At 46.6% G+C, this 20,098-nt stretch overlaps 1 protein-coding gene across 3 annotated transcripts in view; it reads left to right on the top strand.

Annotated features, from left to right (window-relative positions):
- The window catches only part of RNF17 (ring finger protein 17), a 221,197-nt gene that overhangs the window by 7,700 nt on the left and 193,399 nt on the right, over positions 1 to 20,098 (top strand). The window contains exons 2-4 of one of the 3 annotated variants that reach the window (XM_083169961.1): positions 6,281 to 6,375; positions 11,342 to 11,401; positions 14,328 to 14,413. In XM_083169961.1, the coding sequence (XP_083026087.1) occupies positions 6,281 to 6,375; positions 11,342 to 11,401; positions 14,328 to 14,413 (241 nt within the window). The remainder of the gene's footprint in view (positions 1 to 6,280; positions 6,376 to 11,341; positions 11,402 to 14,327; positions 14,414 to 20,098) is intronic. The other 2 variants (XM_083169962.1, XM_083169963.1) reach the window with 2 other exon arrangements.

Here is a 20,098-nt window from a genome sequence, read left to right as displayed (position 1 = left end):
AGCTCCTGCTGCCCCCCCCCCCCCCCCCCCCCAGCGCAGGGAAGGGAATGGTCGCGCTGGGGGCAGGGGGTCCCTGCAAGTGTCAGCCGGGGCAAGTGTCAGCCGTGTCCTGCCCTGCCCAGGGTGAGAGCGGGGGCTGCTGTTACTGCTGGCGCCGAGGAGGTGAGCGGGGACAGGCGGCTCTGGCTGGGGTGCGGGCAGCTGTCTGCCCTGACTCACCGTCAGCCTGTAGGTTCCGGAGCGGGGCAGCAGCGGGCTGCGGGAGCCCGATGTGGATGTCCCGCTGCCTCCTCACCTTCTGGGGGGGGGTGTGTGGGTGCCGCTTATCACTGCTCGGAGAGACACAGGCAGCAGCAGCGCAGGGTGTGCTGATGAGCGGGACGGAGAGCAGCCAGCGGTGCAGCTGATGGAGAGCGGGCAGGGGGACGCATGGTGAGGTGATGCCCCCCCCCGCCCGCTCTCCATCAGCTGCACCGCTGGCTGCTCTCCGTCCCGCTCATCAGCACACCCTGCTGCTGCCTGTGTCTCTCCGAGCAGTGATAAGCGGTACCCACATCCCCCCCCCCCCCAGAGGGTGAGGAGGCAGCGGGACATCCACATGGGTGTCCCGCTGCCCGCACTCCACTGCTGCCCCGCTCCGGAACCTACAGGCTGACGGTGAGTCAGGGCAGACAGCTGCCCGCACCCCAGCCAGAGCCGCCTGTCCACGCTCACCTCCTCGGTGCCAGCAGTAGCAGCAGCCCCTGTGTCAGCACAGTGAAAAGCCCCCCCTACCCTGGGCAGCGCAGCGGGGACGGATGGCTCAGCCTGGGCTGCGAGGGGGGGTGTGTGTGTCTGGACGCTGCTGCCCGGGGGTTCTCCGGGGACACACACACACACTTGTATACTAGTCTCCATTGTCCCTCGGGCAGCGTTCTGAGGGGGACGGGGACAGGGGGGGACACCTGTATACTGGTCCCCAGTGTCCCCCGGCCAGTGTTCTGGGGAGGGGGGGGGCACCTGTATACTGGTCCCCAGTGTCCCCTGGCCAGCGTTCGGGGGGGGGGGGGGGGGGGGGGGGGGGCTGCCTGCACTGGCTTTGAACCTGTATTTCAAAGCTTTTCCAAAAACGGGTCTGTCAGGTAAAAAAAACGGCACTTAAACGGTAATACCGTTTAAGAGATGCAGTGTGAAAGGGGTTAAACCTGGCAGACCCGTTTTTGGAAACGTTTTCAAATACAGGGTCAAAGCCAGTTATGCGGTCTGAAAGCAGCATTAATGGACTTGTGGATAGACTCTGGAACGGTTACCTTGCTTGCCTGAGTGTGGAGGTGGAACCCGGGTATTCACTTCCTGTCCCATGCTCATATGAGAACTCAAGCTGCCCATACACGGTCCGTTTAACGGATCCGTTTGGGACTTAAATAGCACGCATTGCATCGGATCGCATGCCTTGTGCATGCAGTGTGCATGCAATGCGATCCGATGCGATGTGTAGCTAGTACAAAAAGTATGTGCAGCACATACTTTTTGTACCGTACTATGTGATGCGCGGGATCTGAATAACCCTCAGTAGCTGTTCAGCTGAACTTGATGTGTAGACTTGTGCTGATTGCAGATTTCAGATTGCAATAAATAGAAAACCCTTGGATGCTCACAAATACCCCTTTCACATCGCAACTAATTACCGGGTACATGCCGTTTTGCCCCGGTAATTAGTGCAATGTGAAAGGGGTTACCATGTCCCTTAAATGGGTAGCAATACGAACTGGTAAAAAAGCAGAGTTCTTACCGTTCGTTGCCGTGTTGTTTGGCGGTGTGAATGGGTTAAACGGGTCGAGCGACCCATTTCCCGTTCACACTATGGAGGAGGCAGCGCTTGGAGCAGCGCCGACTCCCTGCCGCGCCCCCAGGATGACGTCAGCGAACCAGCATTATTGTCGGTTCGCTGTGGGGATGTGAACATCCCAAAATGAAGGTTGGCACCTGATCCGTTTCAAAGTCCCGGTGCGAACCTTCATTTTGCTGATGATTTTGATGTGAAGGCAGCATTAATGTATTTTTTGGTGCTGTTTAAGTTGCAGCTAAAAAACAGTATTAGAAGGGATTGCCCAAACGTAGCCAATATTCTATTAACATTTTTTTATTTAAAGGGGTTATATCGTATAACCCAGAAGCAAGGCTTCTCTTTTGTTGCTGTGGTTGCAGACAATAAGTTGCAGCACCCTAATGGTGTGTACAGACTGGCCGATATGGCTTCCGATGTTGCCGATATAGTCAACATCGGAAGCCAAATCGCATGCTTTTTTTAGGGCTTGCGAACCCGATGCGTTGCTGATGTGTGCTCCCGTGTGACTATATAGTGCAGATCTGCACTATATAGTCTAAATTATGCCCCTCCATGCATGCCGTGCGATGCGATGCGAGTCCCGATGCGATCTGATCACATCGGGACTCGCATAGCATGGCAATCGCCCCGTGTGTACACACCATAAGCCTTTGTATACATGGTACAATGTTAAATTGCCAACCCAGACTTTGTCATAAGGGCCCTTATTCTGCTCTGTGCGGATTTTTCCGCATGCGGTCGGACCGCCAATGGTTTCCGACTGCGCATGTGCAGAGGTCACTCTGCGCATGTGCAGGCGGTTTCTCCGTACCTATTCTTTAGACGCCGCACAGGGGGCGGAGAGGGGCGTGAGGGGCTACTTTGCCTCATTACCCTATGCATACGCCCCGCGTTTCATGGGCGTTCCCATGCAAACGCAGGGCGTATGCATGGTAATGAAGCCGTGACGCATGTGTAGGGGGCGGGCAGCTGACATCGCCGGATGTCAGCTGCCCGCCCCCATACATGATTTCATACGGACAAGTGTCCGTGTGGTCTAGGGTGGCGGGCGCTGGTGGAGCGTGCGGCCCTGCATTCGATGTTCGGCGACCATCGAATGCAGGGGCTGCTCCCAAGATGGAGGAGGCGTATCCCCGTCCACTTTCATGCGGACCGCCACATATCCGCATACGGACGGAGGTGGCGATCCGTATGGAAGGCGGGGATTCGCCTGCACGGTCCTGGCCGCATATTCTGATCTGGCCGCACAGATCAGAATAAGGGCCAAGGTGAAGACTATGGATGCCACAAATATTTAGGGGGGAATTTAGTTGTGTTGGATACCGTTGATATCAGGAGCACCATACAGGGTGAAATTTAATAGGATGAGAGATTCAGAAAGTGAGAGATTTGGTAAGAAATCTCCAGTTTCTTTTAAAGCGGCAATCATTTATACTTTAAAACCAGAAAAACAAGATTTCTTACCAAATCTCTCACTTTTGGAATCTCTCATCCTATTTCTCCCATAATATCATTGTTATCTAAAATGGGGTGTGAGGTAGTCAAGATTCTTAACTTTGCTCCCAATTGAATTCCCTTATTAGTATCACCCCTAGGTTTCTATCGAACTTTCGAAATTGTCCCCCTCTGCGAGGGATGGCAGTAGCTTTCTGTAGCCCAGTGGTTCCCAAACGGTGTGCCTAGGCACCCTGGGATGCCTCAGGACACTTGCAGGGGTGCCTCGAGTTTGAGGTCCAGGACCAAAGCAAATTATTTATGCTCAAAGTGATAGGCATAACCAGTGCTAGTTGCTGCCACTTCTAAATAATGTGGTTAATTAGAGCCACAAATATCTCCACCACCACAACATGAACCTAGAGGTGACAGTTAAGCACACTTTAGTTTAAAATATATATTTTGTTATTGATAAGAAAACTCTTGAACTAGGGGTGCCTTGATAAAAAGTGAACACTAGGCCAGTGGTTCTCAACTGTTGGGGGTTCTCCTTGAGGACCCCCAACAGTGCACATTTTCCAGGTCACCACACAGAATCACAAGTGAAACAATTAGCTCCACCTGTGATCTTTTAAAATGTTCCCTGGTAATGGATGATTGCCATCACCTGTGGGGAGCTAGTTAATTGATAAGAAAGGTATTTCACCACAGGTGATGTCATACCCTCCAACATGACCCATTGCATTCGGTACACAATGCTCTGTTCCTGGACGTCCCTGGTAATGTATGATTGGAAGCGGTACATCTGTCAGAACAGACTAAAGGTGCCCACAGACGCTACAATTATCGAATGCGTTTTGTACTTTTTAAGCACAAATTGCATCTTATGTACAATTATTGGATGGTGTTTATGTTCCCTGGAGCCCGATATTGTATGTCTAAAAAAGTACGTGCTGCACGTACTTTTTAGACTACATCTGAAATTTAACATTACAAACATGGGTTCATCACATGCATCCAAGTGCACATCTCATAGCAAGCTGGAAGAAAAATTGTATAGAACCATTGTACAGTCAAAAACGCATAGCACAGTACAATTGTAGCATCTGTGGGCACCTTTAGGTCTACAGTCATTAGGTCGACCCCGGAAGGTCGACTGTCCCCAAGGTCGACAGGGTTAAAGGTCGACATGACTTAAGGTCGACATGGGCCAAGGTCGACATGGTTTTAGGTCAACAGTCATTAGGTCGACATGAGTTTTTCACAGTTTTTTGACCCGAATGTCGACACAGTCGACATGGACACAGTTGGAGTCGAACCGCAGCCCCTCGCATCGCTCGCTTTGCTCGCAATGCTTCGGGCACGGTGCCTCGCTGCGTTCGGCACACTATTTTATTCTCCCACCACGCCCTAGTGGATGGTAGGGCATGAAATACCGCCTGTCGGCACATGTCAGCTCAAAAAACAGTGAAAAACTCATGTCGACCTAAAACCATGTCGACCTTGGCCCATGTTGACCTCAAGTCATGTCGACCTTAGGTCATGTCGACCTTTAACCCTGTCGACCTTGGGGACAGTCAAACTAAGTTCCGGGGTCAAGCTAATGACTGTCGACCTAAGTCTGGTCTGAAGGTGCATACACACTGTACAATTTTTTTGACCAATATGGTTGAAAGACATTTCCATTGAACCCAGTGTCCTGGACGAAAGATGTTGACAAAAGATATTGTCAACAAACAAACGATGATTTGCATACCCGCCAGTTGTTCATCAAGATTGTTCGTCAACTGTGCATGCAGCTCAATTTGAATATCTTTCAAAAAGAGCCTATAAACTGTAGCTAGATCTTTCTTCTTTCGTCTGTCGTCAATATCTTTCATCAACATCTTTCGTCCAGGACACTGGGTTCAATGGAAATGTCTTTCAACCAAATTGGTCAATAAAATTGTAGTGTGTATGCACCCTGACAGATGACCGTTTCCCGTATGATTGTAATCACCTGTGTTGAAACACCCTTCTCGTCAATTACCTAGTTCCACACAGGTGCTGGGAAGTTCAGGAGCAGAGCATTGTGTACCAAATGCAGTCATGTTGGAGGGTATGCCATCACCTGTGGTGAAATACCTTTCTTATCATTTACCTAGCTCCCCACAGGTGATGGCAATCATACATTACCAGGGAAGTCCAGGAACAGAGCATTTTCTCCCTTAGGGAGAGGGTCAGGTAGACAACCCTGGGTACTTATGTAGTATCTGGGCCCCGATTTTAAAATCGGGTCGGAAAAATCGCATCCGATATCACATGCGATCGGATGCGATTTTCCATAGGATTCAATGTTAACATAGTCCTGTTCATTTCCCCACTATCCAAGTGGGTATAGAGTTGATTTTATAAAGCGTGGCGAGCGCAGTGAGCCCGAAGCGTGGTGAACGGCCGCAGATTACTTAAAATGTTTTCAGCGTCCGCTCGCCACACTATATAAAATCAACTCCATGCCCACTTGGATAGTGGGGAAATGAACAGGACCTTGTTAACATTGAATCCTATGCAAAATCGCATGCGATTCGATGCGATTTTGCCGAAAATCACGTCGAATCGCATCTGATTGTATGCCTTAAGGTAAGGCATACAATCACAAAATCGGGCGCCCAGATACTACATAAGTACCCAACCCTGTTATAAATATATTGTGGTGTGAAATCACCTATCCACATATTTAATTTGATCTGTTGCTGGAGTTTTCTGAATACCATAAAACAGGGTTCTCGATTTTCTGTACCACCGACAGAAAATGTTTTGTGGCTTTCTTTAATCATGCACATGTGGGTTAAGCTAGTTTGCTGGGTCAGTAATTATCCCACCTGCTGGGTCATTATCCCACCTGCTTCTACACACAGAAATGCTCAACACATGACCTGAAAACTGGAGGCTTGATGTTGAGAACCATTGCCCTAAAAGAGTTATTTGTTGCCTGATACTTTTTCCTGAAAAACACTGTCTATACCTTTAATTCCAAAGGAGACTGCTTGGAAGCATTACAGTGTGGACACTGGTTGTGTGGAAAATGTTGTAGTTGGCTGGAACTATTAGATGGCACGTGTCCTGTGTGTGAGGTAAGAGTAATACAGATCTACATACAGTAATACTGATGTGTTTATAGCAATACAAGAGAGGTATTTTATGTACATTTCTGCCAATGTGGGCCTGCTCAGTGGAAGACTGGAGAGATGTTATTATAGAGACTTGTGAGGGAGGGCTGTTATTGGGCTATGCTAGGTGATCATCTCGAAGTTTGTTTTACACGCATGATTTATGCTGGCCACACATCAGACTGACTTTTCTCCAACCATCCAACTAGTTGTTTGGATGGAATAAAGACCTGGTACTGGATAGGAGCAAATGTAATTTGTAATTGTCATTTGTTTCCCAAATCGGAAAATCGGAAAATGGACAACAACTGTCACTCAGACAATGTACTGTAATTGGACCTATTTGATTTAAACAATTTCACTGAATGTTTTTGTCCATTCTCCTGAGTTTGTGAGCAAATTGCTTATTGGTATTTACATACAATACCAGATTTTCAGTCCAACCAACTAGTTGGATGGTTGGAAGAAAGTTGGTGTGATGTGTGGCCAGCATTACACAGGTTCAGTAGCTTCTAGCCTGCATTTCACCTGGTTTTACTTATGCACAGAACCATTGTAATCAATAAGTGTCCCGGTTAATAGAGATTGTATGGTAAGCCTATCAATGTGCAAAGTCTCTATACTAACCTGCTTCTTACCATATACTAACGTATGCCACAGAATGTAATGCCAATAATAAATTCTTTCTTTAAAACCTGTGCGCAAGCCGTACAGGGTGCTGTATGTTCTATGTAGTCCATATCGGTAGTTCCTATCACACCATTTGTATGGGATGCGGTCATTTGCTGTACAGCATGATGGTCGACAGTCATTATGTCAACATGGGAAAAGGTCGACATGGGTCTAGGTTGACATATGAAAAGATTGACATGGTTCTAGGTCGAAAATTGATTAGTTCGACAATGTCTAGGTTGACAGTCAAAAGGTCGACATGGGGTTTTTCACTGGTTTTTGAGCCAACATGTGCCGGCAGGCGGTATTTCATGCCCTACCATCCGCTAGGGCGTGGTGGGAGAATAAAATAGTGTGCCGAGCGCAGCGAGGTACCGTGCCCGACGCATCGCGAGCACAGCGAGGGGATGCGGTGCACTTTAAACTCTGTCCATGTTGACTGTGTTGACATTCAGGTAAAAAAAACTGTGAAAAACACCATGTCAACCTTTTGACTGTCCACATAGACAATGTCGAACTATCGACCTGTCGAACGAATGACCTTCGCCCTAGAACTTTGTTGACCTTTTCCCATGTCGACATAATGACTGTTGACCATCATGCTGTAGACCAAATGATCCCAACCCCATTTGTGTGCCTCTCTAGAAGACTGGTGCTTACATGTTCTGTTTGCATGCCTACAGAAGGGGGTTAAGCTCCAGGGCTGGGCAATTGCTGCCCTCCAGATGTTGAGGAACTACACATCCCAGCATGCCTTGCATCAGTTTCAGCATGGCCACATAGCAAAACTAATGCAAAGCATCCTGGGATGTGTAGTTCATCAACATCTGGAGGGCCGCAATTGCCCAGCCCTGCTCCACAACTTACAAAGTGAAGAGCGATCTAGTTCCAGTAAGACTGTTGTACTCAGTCAAAGGGGCAAATTCAGTTAATTGCAAGGTCCTTAAACAATGAGATTCTGCTGATTATTGCTGGTGAGAGACATTGGCCATTATTCAATGCCTCTGATTCTCCATATTTTCTGGGGAATCAGTCAATTCCCCGGGTTTACAGGGAATTTTCTCACTGGAAAAACAATTCGCCCTATTCAATGGACACCATTCTCTGCAAATGAAGAGCGAATGTCTGGCGATTCTCTGTTTGTGATTTTCCGCGATTCGCCAGTGGTTTTCAATGGGGTTTTTAGTGGAATTCACCGAGAGTGTATTCAATGCTGAAGTGGAGAACTGCTTTCTCCAGTGATTTTCCCTGGATTCACCATTTTACATTCGTCATCTTTTTCTGGAGAACTGGAATGTGATCTTTAAAAATAAAGCGTTTTTTTTTATTTTGGTGTCAAAAAATCTTTTTTTTTTTTTCTGTGAAGGGGCATGCTATTTTTATTCATGTGCTTGCAGCACATGAATATATTTTAATAAAAAAAAAAAAAAAAATTTTAAACAATATTTTTTTTTTTATTTTTACACATTCACCAGCAGGGGGCCGAGTCGGGAGCCGCTCATTAATATTCATATATTCACTGCACACTGATCCCGATCAATACACATGCACGATCGGGACCAGTGTGTAGCTGCTCCCTAACACAGCCCCCTGCCAGCTCTGGGGGCTCTCCCTCTGTCCCCCACAGCCCTCCTTCTCCCCCGCAGTGTCCGGCACAGGCAGGGAGGCTTCCATCTCCCTGCCTGCAGCCGCCCCCCAGCTCCCCGGCGGCATTCGCCAGGGGGGTTAAAATTCGCCACCAGGGGCAGAGAGCCCCTGAGGTGTTGAATAGGGAGAACGGGCGGCTGCCCGGCGAATCTCCCTACAGGGAGAATTGGGGAGAAAGTGCAGCGAATCCTACACAGGATTCGCTGCAGCTCCCCAGAGCAAACATTGAATACCTGCCATTGCCTATGTTGTACCTATTTCTTTTTCATCCACTAGGAGGCATTGGCAGTTGGTTTAGGCTGGCTCTAGAGGCAGGCACCAAAAGGTTACTGCAATATGAAATTCCCACAAGGCTTAAGGTGGCCATACATCAGAAAGACATTGCACCCAATCATACAATCTCAATAGATTGTGTGCACGCAATCATACAATCCCCGCCCTGGAGGATTGGTCCTCTGATCTAACGTGCTGCAGGTCAGATCAGTTGGGATTGGGAGCAGATTGCATGTGCTTTTAAGCACATGCAATTTGTCTTTAGATGGCTCACACAACCAGAGTCATGTGACACTCCCTCCCTGACTGGCAAAGAAGAGAGGTGCAGCTTCCGGGCGGCCCATGACAGTGAAGACGCAGGGAGTCAGAAGCTGATACATCGCTGGGGCTGTCCCCAAGTGGACCTGATGGCGTCCCGCCACAACTTCCAGCTTCCCCGGTTCTTCGCAAGAACACGAGATCCTCAAGCAGAAGGGCTCCTTGGCCCTTCCAGTATGTGTACCTCTTTCCACCATTCCCGCTGATACCCCGGGTACTTCAACGGATCCGGAGAGAGGGGGTCACTGCTCTGTTGGTGGCACCAGACTGGCCTCGTCGGTCTTGGTACACCAGTCTGACAGCTCTGCTGATAGACGAGCCGTGGCCCCTGCCTCTTCAAGACGACCTTCTCAGCCAGGGACCCTTCATCTACCCAGATTTAGGTCGTCTTCATTTGACGGCGTGGCTGCTGAGAGGTCCATCCTGAGGAGGGCTGGTATACCCCGTGCGGTTATACCCACCATGCTAAGTGCCAGGAAAGAGGTTACCTCAGCGCACTACCACAGGATATGGCGTTCTTATGTGGCTTGGTGCGAGAGGCGTGGGGTTTCCACATGCCTGTTCAAGAAGGCAAGACTTCTCCTTTTTCTGCAGGAAGGTTTGTCTGCAGGGCTGAGGCTGAATACCTTGACGGTTCAGGTCTCAGCTCTCTCCATCTTTTTTCAGAAGAAGTTAGCTTTTCTTCCAGAGGTGCAAACCTTTTTTCAGGGGGTGCTTCGTTTGCAGCCACCCATTCGTCCTCCAACGGCTCCCTGGGACTTGGACTTGGTGCTGGAGTACCTTCAGTCCTCGGTTTTTGAGCTCTTGGAGGAGGTGGACCTTCGCTACCTCACGTGGAAGGTCGTACTTTTGCTGGCTCTGGCATCTGCCAGACGGGTATCGGAACTGGGGGCTCTTTCTTGTCGCTCCCCGTTTCTTCAATTTCATTCTGACAGAGCGGAGCTCCGTACCAGCCTGGCCTTCCTTCCAAAGGTAGTATCGGCCTTTCATTTGAACCAGCCCATTGTGGTTTCTGCTTTCCCAGAGGACTCACCGGAGGCGAGATCCTTGGATGTGGTTAGGGCTCTAAGTATTTATGTAGCCAGCACAGCCTCTATCAGGACTTCTGATTCGCTGTTTGTGACCTACGACCCTGTGCGTCGTGGATGGCCAGCCTCAAAACAGACGCTGTCCAGGTGGATTCGGTTGACCATACGTCAGGCCTATGTCACCTCTTCACGGACTCCTCCTGTTTGCATTACAGCGCATTCAACCAGGTCGGTGGGGTCCTCTTGGGCGGCTGCCCGAGGGGTTTCTCTACAGCAGCTCTCCTGGTCTGGCTGCAGAACCTTTGTTAGGTTCTACAGGTTTGATACCTTTGCGGATCCTGCTTCAGTGTTTGGCCGCAGGGTATTAAGGGGTTCTCAGCGCTCTCCCACCCGGGATTGAGGGCTCTGGGACGTCCCCAGTGTAACTCCAGTGACACCTAGTGGATGAAGGAGAAAGAGGGATTTTGTACTTACCGTAAATCCTTTTCTCCGAGTCCACAGGTGTCACTGGACGCCCACCACAGCGCTGTTCTCCTTTAAGTTGCCTTTGGGCTTATATCCTACAAGGACCATTACCTTGGAGTTTCCCTGCTAGGGTTACGTTGGTTATGTTAGTATGTTACATTGTCTGTTGACTATGTATGTTTGAATTTTCAGTGTTTTCTCACTGTCTTTCTTCTTTACTTCTTGTATTGAATGATGTATGTGGTATTAACCTCCTCTTCGGAAGTGTGTTTTATCTTCCTGCTCCCTTCCGAGCACAACCTTTCTGACTGACCTGGAGGGGAAGTAGAAGGGGAGGAGTTAGCCACTCTAATCTTTTTATTTAAAGTGCCCATGCTCCCTGTGGTCGTCTTCTATTCCCCAGTGTAACTCCAGTGACACCTGTGGACTTGGAGAAAAGGATTTACGGTAAGTACAAAATCCCTCTATTTGACACTGATTCAGGCTGGTGCAGTAACAAGAGGAACTTTCGTTTGTTTACTCACCAGGATGCCTTGGAGATGCTGCACTGTCCATGTCCACAATATGGGTTCCAGGAAGAAATGAAGGTGGGTATAATCTTCAGTTCCTCCTTGATGCTTGTAAAATGTATTGGAGCTGCGTGGCCACAAATTCTGCACCCCTAGTGGTACTCCTCTACTAAATTAGATTTGAGGAATCTATTGAGGTTTCCAAAGTTGAGATTCTTGAGGCCCCACATCGTGGCCTTTTTGGACGCTGGTGTCTTGTGTTCTGGACACCAAGGAGATGTGGATAAACTGAGGCAAGCCCCAGGGACCGGGAACATTCTGGAGTCAGAACTATAACCGGCCGGTTATAGCTCTGACTCGAGTGTTCCCGGCCCCTGGGGCTTGCCTCAGTTTACTACCTTGGTGAAAATTTATAGGCCAACGGAACCCCATGTAATTCTACCAGCCACCCTTTAAATATCCTGCAAGCGAATATGCGGGTCATCTTGAAAAAGGATACAGAGGATATCCGAAACTCGTTGATGAACCTGAAATAGAACCGCCGCAAGAAGTGAGTAACGAAGGGTCCGGCATCCCGTCTACATTGCCATCTGACGGAGACAAGCATCCACGCTCCCTGCCTGAGTTCACGTGTCTGCAGCATGGAGTTCTAAGGCTGCTGGAACCCACTAATGTTATTCAGGTCTGGCTTTTAACCTGTCTTCATGTGCCGTTGTGTGTTGGAATAAATCCCCTTTTGTTTACCTGACCGCTGACTCCTGAGGTGTGGGCAAAGATACTCTTATATGAATGCGTGAGTGAAACAGCAAGTAAGTTGAGTTTGTGCTGTCATGGATCCTAAGCTGAGTTAAAAGAAACCATAGTGTACACCTGCCAGAATTATACTGTAAGTTAAGTTTCTTCCGTTTGAATCCAGCGGAACAACTATATTCAGAGGACTATAAAAGAAGGGTCCTTTTGAGAAATCTTTTATTAGAAACTTTCTCAGCGCAAGGCTCCTTATATCTATCTGTTGTATGTATGCTTTCTTGGGTTGGGCGTTAACCCTAATTAAGGAGACCTGCTGCATATAGTCAGCGCAAGGTTCAGAAATATTCTGTTGTCTAAAGTAGTGTCAAGCTTGTGGTCAGATTTATTTATTTTAGTCTTCTAGGAACTGGGCAGAGCAGGGCGCAGACATATATGGTGGCGCTGGGCTTCCCTGTGCGCACCGGCAAGGACAGGCAGCAGGCTGTTTTAGCAGGGCTGTGCTAGAGGGGCAGGGCGCACCACCCCGCTAAAACAGCCCAGCGTGAACACTCTATTAAGTTTCTTATATAGTGCGCACATATTCTTCAGCACTTTACTTAGAATATTTGAATATTCACGTCAGTTCCTGCCCCAGTGGAGCTTACAATCTATATTTCCTACGACATGTGCACACATTCATTCTAGAGTTTTTGTTGAGAGCTATTTGACCTACCAGTATATTTTTGGATTGTGGGAGGACACCGGAGTACCCGGTGGAAACCCACGCAAGTACAGGGAGAATCTACAAATTCTGCACAGTTGGGCCATGGTGGGAATTGAACCCACGACGTCAGTGCTGTGAGGCAGTAATGCTAACCATTACACCATCCATGGATGGAAATAACCACAGGCTTAGGGGCTGGCTGGTACTGGAACTGTGGAGCTTTAATGAGTGTACTGTGCATACCAGAGACACCCCAGACAGTAGCTAGATGTGACCACAAGGTATAACTTTAAAGTCTTTAGTGACTACCTTTATGGTTTACTGAGTACTTTGAGGAATGGTATTAGTATAGCAGGTAATCACAGGCAATAACAGACATACATTATTGGTAATAGCAAGATGGTAATAGCTGCAGTGTAGAAACACTAATGAAGTCCAACAATATATTATAGCATAGGTGGTGCAGTGTAGAAACACTGATGAAGTCAAGAGTAAACACAATAATGCAGATGGATTGGCAATAGAATACTGACCGCTGTGGACCTGTGGCTGGGTCACGATATTGGAGCACCGATCGTGGGAAACATCGACCAGGGAAACGCTACTGAATAGGAGGATCACAGATGCTGCACTGATAATGGAGAGTATCGATGGAGGACACAGATGTGGTGGTAAGTATTACACCTTTGGCAATAAGTAGCAGTGGAGAATCTCCAATGGTGATGGATATTAATGAAGGAGACAACAATGGTGACTGATATCGATGAAGGAGCACTGATGGTGATGTAAGTCATTGAGGGCGCTGATAGAAATCATGTCTGGAGAGCAGATACTTCTCTGGCATCTGGATGATACATATGCCTGCTGTAAAGCCTGGATCGTGACAAGTAGTATAATGCTTATACTGTATTTAAAAAAGCATAATTGCCCACATCGAAAGTCCTAAATGTATGGGCTTATCTTCGAACCATGGCCTTGTGTGAACATAAAAGAGGGTATTTCTGAGAAATTAAATGTACTGCAGGTGATCTACTGTGTAATACATAGCACTGCACACTACGGGGAAATTCAGTGTTTATGTGGGTGCCCAAATACAATCGGTGCACATGCTGCAAGTGCACACATATATTAGTACCGACAAAGTGGCTAAACCAGTCTCAAGCTCAAACTCTTGTTTAACCGCCCAACTCAGAGTTTTCAGGAAGCTGTGAGCTGAAATGTCATTCACACACACTCGAGTGGAGCATCAATTGAATTGGACACCATCTATTGAAAAACCCAAATACTGTATATTGTGAATTGTTTAGCATTTGAAACTACAGCAGACCATTAATTGTTACGGAGTAAAAGGCCTCAAGGTTTTTTTTGCTTGTGTTTTTTTTTTTTTTTTTTAAATCTGCTGCAACTTTGCTCTCTTGCCACTTTAAAGCTTGCATCTATGTAGGGGAAATCTCTGCACTTTCCAAAGCCCAAGGTCTATTAAATTGGAGCTTTTAAAGAGAGCGTGGTGTTCTATTAGTAAAATATTGTATATTATATTTTGTGGAATAGATGTCTGAGACAGAAGATGTCGATGTGTTGAGCTGTGCTGAAGAATTTGCGTGTGAAGCAGATTTTCCCTTACCATTATTGGAAAAGTAAGTGCTACCTATTTATTGTCTACCCTGCCTTCTTAGTGTCGGGTTTTCAAGCCCAGATGGCTCACAGACTGTGTCTAGGTAGGCGGTCAATAGATTGACAAAGGGTTCAAATGCACTAGGTCGACATTGACAAATGGTCGATGTGTGAAAAGGTCGACTTGAGTTTCACATTTGTATTTTCTCCATTTTTTTTTTTTCTATTACTTTTACCATCCACGTGCGAATGGGAACGGTTAAGTTTGCCGACGCATCGGTAGTGGAACAAGCCACCTGGTCTTGAGCATGGAGAACGAACCGCTACACTAATTGAGGGCCCAACTGCTTTGATGACCTTTCCATACCGACCTTTTGCTTGTGTCAACACTTGGCCACTGTCAACCTAGTGCATGGCAGCCATATTGACGGTCTACCTAGACATTGTCTGAGCTAATCCACACCTCAAGATTTTAGTGATTTACAATGGAAATGTGAACATTGTATGGTAATAAGGGTTAGATACAGCAATCAATAGCATGATGTATCAGCAAGGTAATTATATGCTTCTGTTCAGAACCATTGGGGAAAAAAAAGGATACAATTATTTATTTATTTTTATGAAAAGTCGTAGTACAGACCTAAATATACGTTATTCTCGAATTTAAAACAAACAATGCTGAGGGGTGATATGTCCCTTTGTATGTGCATTTAAAGTATTATACCGCTTTCATGTTGCTATGTCGGGTCGGACCCGGGATCTCGATCTTGTGTCTGACTTTGGTCCGGTGCTTTTACAGTACATTAAACCCTGGTTGTCCATTTATACAGGCAGCGACCCGGGTTCAACACCTTTTTATAATCTTTGAGGGATTGCTGGGTTGGTCGACCCGGGTTATTAGGTGTGGTACTTTTACACCGCACCTCAACCGGGGTTGACGTGTCAGAAACCCTGCAAATGCCTGGGTTATTTTTGGCCATGTGAAAGTGGAATCAGTCTATCAGGAAGTCGGGTAGTAGCTACTGCAAGCACTTGCTAATGAGTTAATCAAAGCCAAGTTGTCTGAACTTAAAACAACAGTGCCTGGGGGTATATATAAATGTAAAGTTAACAAAGAGAGAGATAAAGTACCAATCAGCTCCTAGATGACACCCCCCCCCCCTTTTTTTTATACTACAGCCTTTAAAATGGTTTGTACTTAATCTCACTCTCTGCTCACCTCTTTCAATGCTTTGATAAATCTTCTCCCTAATGTACTCATAGGATTTTGTTTACATTAAATTATTTTCTGCTACCGTTGAAATTGCGTTTCATCTAGCACCTTTTGCAAGGTTATTAACTCATCAATGCTTGAAATATGTGTGTGTGTGTGTGTGTGTATATGTATATATATATATATATGTTCACTTCCAGAAGAGCCGCACACTTTCAGGACAAGTCAATATATGGGTGCTGTGTCCCATACACAAAGTTATACAACACTGATCCCATCAACTATAAGCATCCATGGGGCTCATTACTACAGGGCTGCCCCTTGGTTGAAGAGAATGATAAGTACAGCAATGTCTCTTCTGTTTTTGCATTGAAATGCTTTGGTTACTGGATTGAAATCTAACTCTTTTTCAATACAATTGGATGAAATTTAACTGGTGGTGTGCTGGTCTCTCATTCCTGGATGCTTATAGTTGATGGGATCAGTGTTGTGTGTATATATATATATATATATATATATATATATATATATATATATATATATATACGGCGGGGGGCTGCGGCACTCACTCGGACTTCTTCAATAAGTAAGCTCACACAGACAAGCGGGTGGCCGACGTTTCGGATTTAATTCCGTTTTCAAGGCAGGGACATACAAACAGTATACAAAACATACCTTTAATGTGCTCACACCGGACCACCTCCATGACTCTCCTCCCACCGGCTGCCTCTGCTTCCGCTCAACTTCCTGAGTGGTCAGTCACGTGACAGGACTCAAAGACGTCTCACATCCGGATTCTCCACTGAGGTGACAGTTGCCTAGCAACGCCGACGCTGAGGGGACGTGAAGGCTGCCAGGGAAACACAAAAACAAAAATCAGTGACAAATCAAGTGCAAGTGCATACATATACAAACTGTATTAAAGGTGACAGCAACTATGGAGACATCATAGAAAGACAGGCACAAGTTCAAAGGCCAGGGTAATATATGAGAAGGCGAGTGGTGTTAAAGAAACATATTATAAGTTAATTGTTCATTTAGACCCTTAGGTCTAACAGTATCCAAGTGGAATATCCACTTTGTTTCTAATTGTAGAAGTCTCCTTCCTCGATCACCACCTCTCAAATCTTCCGGTACCTGGTCTATGATAATATATCTGAGACTGGCCAGGCTATGTTTCTGGGTAGCAAAATGCTTTGCTACAGGTTGTTCATTTGGCTTGTTGGTCAAAGCAGCTCGGATGGCAGTTCTATACAGAGCAATTCGTTCTTTAAAAGTCCGGATGGTTTTCCCTACATAATATAGGCCGCAAGGGCACTTAATAATGTAGACCACGTGGCTGCTTGAACATGTCAAAGGGTGGCGGATTTTATATTCATAACCTGATTGAGGGTGATTGAATACTTTAGCTTGAATCATAGAGCTGCACGTGGTGCATCCTGTGCAGCGATAACACCCTCCAGGTTTGCTCATGGTGCCTGCTGGTAATCTCTTTGAAATATCTGTACGTACAACCCAGTCTCTTATGTTCTTCCTACGAGTACAAGTCATCAGTCTGGTGTCTTTCAGTTGTTTTAGATGCTTGTCGTGTTGAACAGTAGGCCAAAGTGAGTTGGCAGTGTTCTTGATTATAGGGTCAGCTGGGTTGTAGGCCCGTACCCATCCAATACAGTTAGATGTTAGATTATTTTTGTTCCTCCTTTGTAGGGCAACTTGTCTGGAGACTCCATCAACTCTGTTCCTAGCTGTAGTCAGAGTCTCTACAGAGTAACCACGCTCTTTGAACTTATTCTGCATCTTTGTAAGGTCCTGCTCCAGTACTTCTGGCGAGCTTGTAATTCTCTTTACCCGCAATAGCTGGGAGAATGGCAGGCCTTGTTTTAATGCTGGAGGGTGGAAACTCTGGGCCAATAGCAGGGTATTTCTGTCTGTCTCTTTCGAGTAGACGGCCGTACTCAGTTGTCCTTCTGTGACTGAGATTTTGACATCCAGATAATTGACACCCAGATAATTGACACACTCTTGGCTCATATTGTAAGTAAATTTAATCGGACAGTCGAGGGTGTTGATACTCTCCATGGTGTCGACAAAGTCATCTTTAGAGCCGGTCCAGAAAAGTAGAATGTCATCAATATATCTAGTGTAGAAGGCAATTTTGGGTTTGATGGAGTCGTTGAAAAACAAGGTTTGCTCTAATGTAAACATATAAACGTTGGCAAAGGATGGTGCCACGGGAGAACCCATGGCACACCCAGTGCGTTGGCGGAAGAACTGTTTGTTGAATATGAAAAAGTTCCTTTGGAGGGTCAGTGTCAATAGAGATATGAACAGGTCTATATCAGGCCCCAAGTAGTTGGTATCGTTGGTAAGCAGATCCCTCATGGCACTGATGCCACCCTCATGAGGAATGCTCGTGTATAGGCTGCTGATATCGAGCGTAATAAGCCAAGTATCTGTTGGAATAATATCCAGTTGTGACAATTTTTGAAGGAGGGCGGTTGTGTCTTGAAGATATGTAGGGAGTTTTTGAATTATTGGCAAGAGGAAGTGGTCTAGAAAGCTCGATATAGGACTATACAGGGACTCCCTTGCCGAAATGATCGGCCGACCCGGTGGGGATCCAAGATTTTTGTGTATCTTTGGCAGGCAATACAGCAGGGGGACCCTGGGATTCTCTGGGTGTGCCATGGGTTCTCCCGTGGCACCATCCTTTGCCAACGTTTATATGTCTACATTAGAGCAAACCTTGTTTTTCAACGACTCCATCAAACCCAAAATTGCCTTCTACACTAGATATATTGATGACATTCTACTTTTCTGGACCGGCTCTAAAGATGACTTTGTCGACACCATGGAGAGTATCAACACCCTCGACTGTCCGATTAAATTTACTTACAATATGAGCCAAGAGTGCGTCAATTATCTGGATGTCAAAATCTCAGTCACAGAAGGACAACTGAGTACGGCCGTCGACACCATGGAGAGTATCAACACCCTCGACTGTCCGATTAAATTTACTTACAATATGAGCCAAGAGTGCGTCAATTATCTGGATGTCAAAATCTCAGTCACAGAAGGACAACTGAGTACGGCCGTCTACTCGAAAGAGACAGACAGAAATAGTAGTAGTAGTAGTACGTTTATTTATAAGGCGCCGCAAAGTGTCCGCAGCGCCGTACATAGCAAACAAAAAAACAAAAATTACAAGGTAACGTACAGGGTGTGTTGAAAGATACAGTATAAATAGGGGTAAACCTGGTAGAACTAAAATCAGCATCAGTTCAGAAGTAGGTGTCAAAATTGTCAAGGAGACTAAAGATGAAGTAGAGGAAGGGAAGAACAGGACAGGAGCACAGGTGAGGTAATGAGGTAGGGTGAGTACGTGAGGAAGGAGGGCCCTGCTCATAAGAGTTAACATACTAAAAATAGGTGGGTGGACGAATGAAATACAATAGGATAAGTAGGAACGGAGGGGAACGGAGGCAGGATAGGAGGATCAAAAGAGGTTAGGAGGAGGGATAGGCTAGTCGAAAAAAGTGGGTTTTGAGGGAGCGCTTGAAGGAGGTAAGGGAATCAGATAGCCTGATGGGTGGCGGGAGGTTGTTCCAGTGCAGGGGGGCAGCGCGAGAGAAATCTTGGACACGGGAGTGGGAGGAGGTGATTAGGTGAGAGGTCAGTCGGCGGTCAGCGATGGAGCGAAGAGGACGAAGAAATACCCTGCTATTGGCCCAGAGTTTCCACCCTCCAGCATTAAAACAAGGCCTGCCATTCTCCCAGCTATTGCGGGTAAAGAGAATTACAAGCTCGCCAGAAGTACTGGAGCAGGACCTTACAAAGATGCAGAATAAGTTCAAAGAGCGTGGTTACTCTGTAGAGACTCTGACTACAGCTAGGAACAGAGTTGATGGAGTCTCCAGACAAGTTGCCCTACAAAGGAGGAACAAAAATAATCTAACATCTAACTGTATTGGATGGGTACGGGCCTACAACCCAGCTGACCCTATAATCAAGAACACTGCCAACTCACTTTGGCCTACTGTTCAACACGACAAGCATCTAAAACAACTGAAAGACACCAGACTGATGACTTGTACTCGTGGGAAGAACATAAGAGACTGGGTTGTACGTACAGATATTTCAAAGAGATTACCAGCAGGCACCATGAGCAAACCTGGAGGGTGTTATCGCTGCACAGGATGCACCACGTGCAGCTCTATGATTCAAGCTAAAGTATTCAATCACCCTCACTCAGGTTATGAATATAAAATCCGCCACCCTTTGACATGTTCAAGCAGCCACGTGGTCTACATTATTAAGTGCCCTTGCGGTCCATATTATGTAGGGAAAACCATCCGGACTTTTAAAGAACGAATTGCTCTGCATTGAACTGCCATCCGAGCTGCTTTGAACAACAAGCCAAATGAACAACCTGTAGCAAAGCATTTTGCTACCCAGAAACATAGCCTGGCCAGTCTCAGATATATTATCATAGACC

This window comes from Crinia signifera, chromosome 2 (genome assembly GCF_055691185.1).
Source record: "Crinia signifera chromosome 2, ASM5569118v1, whole genome shotgun sequence".
In the NCBI taxonomy this organism is placed as follows: domain Eukaryota; kingdom Metazoa; phylum Chordata; class Amphibia; order Anura; family Myobatrachidae; genus Crinia; species Crinia signifera.
The sequence above is the reverse complement of the archived record's forward strand: the minus strand, read 5'-3'. Positions and strand labels throughout refer to the sequence as shown.